This window comes from Miniopterus schreibersii, assembly GCF_964146895.1.
Source record: "Miniopterus schreibersii genome assembly, chromosome: 5".
Taxonomy (NCBI): domain Eukaryota; kingdom Metazoa; phylum Chordata; class Mammalia; order Chiroptera; family Miniopteridae; genus Miniopterus; species Miniopterus schreibersii.
In genome coordinates, this window is record NC_138106.1 from 2688969 (window position 1) to 2695697 (window position 6729).

At 49.5% G+C, this 6729-nt stretch overlaps 2 protein-coding genes across 2 annotated transcripts in view; both read right to left on the reverse strand.

The window, feature by feature from the left end:
* MRPS6 (mitochondrial ribosomal protein S6) overlaps positions 1–6267 on the reverse strand; it is a 63294-nt gene extending 57027 nt beyond the window's left edge. The window contains exon 1 of the mRNA XM_081138215.1: positions 6183–6267. Coding sequence (XP_080994341.1) covers positions 6183–6227 — 45 coding nt within the window. The 5' untranslated portion in view covers positions 6228–6267. The remainder of the gene's footprint in view (positions 1–6182) is intronic.
* Positions 1–6267, reverse strand: part of SLC5A3 (solute carrier family 5 member 3) — a 32076-nt gene extending 25809 nt beyond the window's left edge. The window contains exon 1 of the mRNA XM_081138214.1: positions 6183–6267. The gene's annotated coding sequence lies outside the window, so the exon portion shown is untranslated. The remainder of the gene's footprint in view (positions 1–6182) is intronic.
* Positions 6268–6729: the final 462 nt, after the last annotated feature.

Consider the following 6729-nt stretch of genomic DNA (forward strand, 5'->3'; position numbering starts at 1 on the left):
GTGTGCTGTAACTTAGCATTAGGGACACAATCAATTAGTGAAGGCAATGAAATAATCAGAAAGGCATCACTATACAATACTTTGTATCACTGCCCTGTTAAAAATTCATTTCAATTTAATCCTTTTAAAGTATCTCAAGAACCTATCTTTTCGCACTCCCAAGGGGCATATTTACAGGCGTTAACCCCTGAGCATCATGTTAGACCAGCTAAGAAACAGCAAGAATCAAGCAAGAACAGGTGGTTGTGTGGGACAGAGAGGAGACTGTACGGGGTTGAGACTCAGGAACACGAAGGCTGGGATTTGTTCACACCCGGGTGACAGAAGACAGAGAACCCATAACCAGAAGTAAGACAAGTTTTGGGGTTGATAACTCATTAAATCTGAACCACATTGAGTTTGCAGTGCCCAGAGGACATCCAGGAGGCTATGACCAACACAGGTAAAGTACAAAATACCAGAATTCTTAGCTTGTTACCAAAAAAGGCAAGTCATCCATATGAAGGTCAAAGGCACAGAACATACAGAGGAGGGAAAGAAAGGAACCAAGGCAGAAATGTCAGAAACAGCACCATAAGAAGCTAAGAGAAATGCTGAACTGTGTCTGTACACTCTCAATCAGGGTCAGCAAATTTCTGTAAAGGACCAGAGTAAATATAAACAAATGAACGGGGTGATGTTCCACGACACCGGTATTTATGAACTCTGACATTTAAATTTCACATAATTTTCACGTCATAAAATATTCTTTTGATTTTTTCCCCCTCAACTATTTAAAAATGTAAAACTCCTTTCTCAGCTCACAGGCCATACAAACCCAGGTGGCCTGTTAGGTTTGGCCTGTGAGCCACAGTTTGCCAACTCCTACTCTAAATTAGAGCAACAAGGATAAGAGAACTGGGGTAACTATTCCTTTCCAAAACGATGAAGGTATTTTTTCTTTAGATAAATTAACAACTTACCATTCATTCATTAAATTTGAATGATTTTCTTAAATCTGACTAATTCCTGCCCTGGTGGGGTGGCTCAGTTGGTTGGAGCGCCATTCCCCGTACACCGAACGGTTACAGGTTCAATTCCCAGTCAGGTCACGGACCCGGGTTTCAGGTTCAATGCCCAGCTGGGGCGCCTATGGGAGGCAGCCGATGGATGTTTCTCTCCTGCTCTGTTCCCCTTCCTCTCTCTAAAATCAGTACAAAACATACCTTCAGGTGAGGGTTAAAAAAAATTTTATTTTTTTTATTAATTCCTTAAATCTGATTCCCCTAAGAGACAACTATGTGTTGAGAATAATCCATTGCTTAAAAATACCGCCTTTCCCTAAAAAGAGGGACTCCTGGTCTGGAACAGAAAATTTACACTTGTACTACAATTACAGCAAAGGCACCGGTGAAAACAAACATTACCTCAGAGTCTGTCCCTCATTTCCTTCAAACTCTTCATTTTCTTTAAAGCGATTTTACAATCTAAAGGTGAGAAGACTCAATAGCAGTCTGCATATAAATACCTAGATTTAAAAACCTATAAACATCAGTGCCGAACGTGTGAGTCATCAGTAACAATTAAGGAAAAAAATCAGCGCAGAACGTCACCTGGTGACAGGCATTCTTCTCAAATACAAACCATGCTGGTGAGGAAGGACTCCTACCCCCAAGCCACTCCTTGTACCTCGGCCGTAGCTCAGGGGCAGGAACAGGATTCCTTCTTCAATCACTCGCTGCAGCAACAGGCTGTAACCCAAGAAAACTTGAATACCAAATGAAAGTTAACATTGTCCACAAAGCTCAAGTTTCTCATTACTGGATAAGTATTTTAAGTTGTCCGGTTTCAAGCAGACAAAACACAAAGGGTGATTATTAAAGATACATGCTAAGCCCACGAGAAGGAAAAAAGACTGACCCAGCCGTCTGACGGCCAGAACAAAGATGTTTCCATCTGAACTTTTGTCTGTCACCACCTGGGAGCAGAAATGTCACCATTTCCCAGCCATCGAACGCTGCCAGTCGAGTAAGCTACAGTGAGCTAGGCTCGGCCAGTCCCATATTTGAGGTCATTAGCACCCTACAAGTCAAAAGGTGTCTAAAATGCAAACATTTTGTAGTTACTACTTTCAGAACTTGGATACAACTCTAGAACAAATACAAAACTTTTGCCACCTTTCCTAATCAAAAAGGCTTGAGCTGAAAAGTAGAAGTGACTCTTCCCCACACAATGAGAAAATGTGCTGTTGGAACTGGGATATCACTACAGTTCGACTTCGGGACTTACAACACCCAGGTGGTGAATTAAGCTCAGATTATATCATAAACCTCTCTGTCTACAAAAAACTATTTCAACGAGCTATCTTAAAATTTAAAACATAATCTGCTTTTCAACATTAAAAGTAAATGAGGAATATTAAACATAACTTGTGAAATACTTTAAAGAACTTAAGATTTCCAAAGTAGGTATCTGCTCTTTTAGTCCTACTAGAAAAACATATACCAGAGGGTATATAAATGCTATTTTACTGGGCACACATGCATTCATTTAGCAATTAAGCTAGTTATTACTTAAACCATTAACCTTTAATTCTTCATGTAAAAATTCGGGTAGCTTGAGAAGGCTCAGGAAAAAGTATTTTCCCAGGGCTTACACAGTTCCAAATATGCCACCTCTGGGCAAATGTAACGAAACATGGTCATTGAAATGCTCCTAAACTAAGCCGCCAGAGAACGAAGTGCTCTGTATAGATCTTTCACCTCACAACCCGCTTCCTGAACCCATTCCCAGCGTAAAAACTGCCCACAGTTTAGTGTTCCCTAGGTTCCCTGCACAGTAGGTGGCTCTATCATCCACGTATTGGCAACTCGGTCTTTTACGTGGCTGAACTTAAATACAGTAACACCCTTTAAAAGCTGAGTTCAAAGTGAAATCAAAGGACATCGGCCCTTTTCTGAGACATTACCCACCAAATACATGACCCCTCCTGTCTGCATGAAGGTTCCCATTGCAAGCAGGCGGGGCTGGAGAGAGAACTTGCCATCTCGCAGGCACCCACTTTTTCAGTTGTTAGAAAAGGTCTTCCACACGCTGAACTGAGACCCCTGACCCTGCAGCCTGTGCTCTTCTCTGCAGCTACCTCCTTCCACCCTTGAATACGCCTCTTCCGATGCTATCTGACACAGACAGGGATAACAATACTTTCCAAATTTTTTCTTTTGGAGGCTCCTCTATAAATACGGTCTAAGACTGGTCTAAGCAAAGACCTGTTTCCCAACACCCATTATTTACTGTGTCCAATTTCAGAATGTAGCCCCACTTTTACTCACCCTTCATGCTACATTAAAAGTTGGGGGAAAGTAGAAATGACACTTCTATATCCACCCATTAAAATAAAATTTAAGCTAAATGGCACCGGCAAATAAATTCCTCCTTGGGTGGAGCTGGTCTCTACACTCGTGAATGCACAAAGGTAGAAGGGCAACAGCAGCAGAGACTGAGAAGGACGGCATTGGAACTTCTACGTGGCCGACAGACACAACTGCAGCTTCAATAAGAGCTCATTATCTGTACTACGCCCTAAACTCTTTCAATGGGGACCCCCACAAGTGACTGTGCTACAACACTGTGAGTCTTCAACACGAGAGAGGTGGTGAGAGCCTCAACATAGTGTCTGCATTTTACATTTAAAAACTCTCATATTTACACTCAGGTATAAGAAGTCCAGTACGGGTCAAAGGAAATAAAGCAATGGGAGAGAGGAGTAATACACTCCCGAAGAGACTAGGAAGGCTCTTCAGGCCTACAGAGTACCCCAGAAAAGAAACAGAAAAGCACCTCTGGGCATCCAAGGCTGGAAAAACTCCAGTCTCTCAACTTCCAATTCCGTTCTAAGAGTTGTCTAACATAGCCTATTTCCTCAGCTCCAAGACATATACATGATCTGGGGAAGGGTGGTGGGGAATAAGCCATCACGTCAAAGCAGTATGCTGTAAGAGGTATTTTAGAATCGAAAAACATGCAGCTCCAAATGGAGGAGCTACAATAGGCTTCCCACGGCGGGATCACAAAGTGCTGCAGATTAAAACGGAGCCTTCCCAGGCCTCCCAAGGTGTGCAAGCTTACAGTGGCATTCTGCATTAAATAAACGTAGTGTTAACTTTTTCCATTCATTTTCCCCCAAATATTGATCCTATTTTAGAATTCTATTTTCCTAAACTGAAAGCAAAATTGTCCAGGAGCAGCAAGTCTTTGTGTTTAACATTTACCACTTACTTAAAAATGTTTTGTAAACAAAAAAATGAAAAGTTTTTTGTTGTTGTTCAATCTTACTTTATTTAGGTCAAGGAACTCTTCAACACTAGTTCACATTGTTACAATGTCCTATCAGTGGTCAGGGGGGCCTCCTCCTCCAGGGAGGCATTCACCCTCATTGCGCCTTAAGGTTTTTCCCTACAGCCCTCCTGTGAGAATTTCAAGGAAGGTACTGAATTACCATTTTAACCAAACTGTACCATGTGGTTTTTATCTAAACCAGGGTGTAAAAAAAATGTATGCTCCACATACAATAGCATACAAAACAAAATAAAAAAACTGGATAGAAAAACAAACACATTAGCCTGCTAAAGGAAATACATTTAATATACTTGCAGGCATGTTAACCAATGCACTTGGCAGCTATGCTAAATACAAAGAGCCTCAAGTTCTCACTTCAAAGGTTTATGGAACATGCCCATACCCTGACTCTCCAGTGATCACCTGTTTCCTCCTTAAAACAAGGTAAAACAAAAGAAATTTCAATAACCGCATTTCTCAGGTCGTATGGTATCTCCTAAAAAGCACAGGTAAAATTTAGAAGGGCTTAAACAATCCCCATGTCGTTAAAAATGTTGCCTTTTCAATCACGTGCTCTGTTTTTCACTGTTCTATTCTCTGTAAGCAGTGCCTCCAAGTATGGGGGACGGAGGGCCAAGAAGGGGGGAAGGCCCCAGGGGCTCAACACCACCATCTGAGCTTCTCCCCAGTTCTGGGGTATCCAGCTTGGGGACACCGTGGCACGCGCCACCAGGCTCGCCAGACCTGATCAGGAGGCAGCGGTGTCCTCTCCGCCTTGCAGCGTGCAAAGAATGTAGCCATCTCCTAACGCCCTGCGCTTGCTACTGTTTCCATAGAGCCTCGACCATGATCCAGGCTTAAGTTCAAGCGAACTTCGCAATACCTGCTCCTCAAAATTGCCCCAAAACGTGATTCAAACATAAAATGTGCCCAGGTCTCTAGCGCTGTAGGAAGCTATGCTTCCAAAGTTCAGGCGTAGTAATTTTTTTATTATACCTGGAAAGAGGAGGGGGAAAAAAAAAAAAAAAAAAAGCACACAGCATACACCACACTCTACGTTACCGAATTCACGGAAGAACGGGGCTTTCAGCGCCGGCTCGCGGGACACCTGCCCCCGCACGGGGGGGGGGGCGAAGGGCTGCCTCCAGGCCGCGGGCCGTCCTCGGCCGCACCGTTACCTGCGGGAACGGGCTGCAGGTGCGCTTTTCACGCCTCCGAACCTCCCGTCCCCTCCCTCAAGCTCAATCAAAAGCAGGGGCGGAAAGCTCCTTCCGGAGGGCGCAAAAAAGGTCGCAACTTGGATGAATGAACCTGGGCTAAGGGCACCGGGAGCAGGACCGTCGCTGAAGTCAGAAAAAGAGAAGTCGAGGTTTTTAACGGGAGGGCGGTGCGGGGCGGCCGTGGTCCGGGCAACTGCGCGACACGCTGCGGGAGCTTTTATTGAGCGGACGGTTCCGGGCGGCCGGCAGGCGCGAGCGGCGGCGGAGGCGGGGCGCAGGCGGGCGGCGGCGGCGCCGGGCTCAAGGCAGCTTCGCGACGACGGGAGCGGGGCCGACGGTGGCGCGTGTCCTCCCGGGGGCCTTCCACGGGCCCCGCGGCCCGCCCTGCCCCGGCCCCCGGCCCCCGGCCCGCTGCCCGCGAGGCACACCCTCCCGCCGCCTCGCCCACGCGGGCACACCCCCGCCTCCCGCGCGCACGAGGCCTCCTGGCCCGCGGGCCTACACGCGCCCCTCGGCGCGGACGCCCGCCCCCCGCCCGGCCCCGGCCCCGGCCTCCCCCGGCCCTGCGGGAAGGGCGAGGGGCGGCGGCCTAGCGGCCGCGGGGCGCCCGCAGCGCAGGGCGGTTCTCGGGGGAAGGTCACTTACCCGCCGCATGGCTTTCAGGACCAAAGCCAGCTCGTAGCGGGGCATCCCCGGGCGCGGCGCGGCGGCCGGGACGCCGAGGCGGAGCACGGACCTGCGGCTGCCGGGCGGAAGGTGCGGGCCGAAAGCGGGCTCGGACCGCGCGAGCCCGGGCTTAAGGGCTCTGGCAGCTGCGCAGACGCGCGCCCCGCCCCGCCCGCGCCACGCCCCCTCCCCCGCGGCCGCCCCGCCCCGCCGGCTCCCCGCGGCGAGCGGCCCCCGGGACGCGGGGCAGGGGTGGCGGTGCGGGGGCGGCCCTGAGGGCTCGGCGAGAGCGGCCCACGGAGCCCCGCGGCCCCTCAGGCCCCGCCGCCGCCGCGCCCGCCGCCTCGGGCTCTGGAAGCCGCTGGAACTTTCCACGCCCCCTCCCGACCCGGCGCGGGCGGGCGGGCGGGCGCCGTGTGCGCGTGCGCCGTGCCGCTCTCCCGTCCGCGCGCCCCTCGCCCGCGACTCCCCTGGGGGAGGGACCGGCTCCCCGCCCCCGCTGCGCGCGGGGCTTTCGGAACGTCCC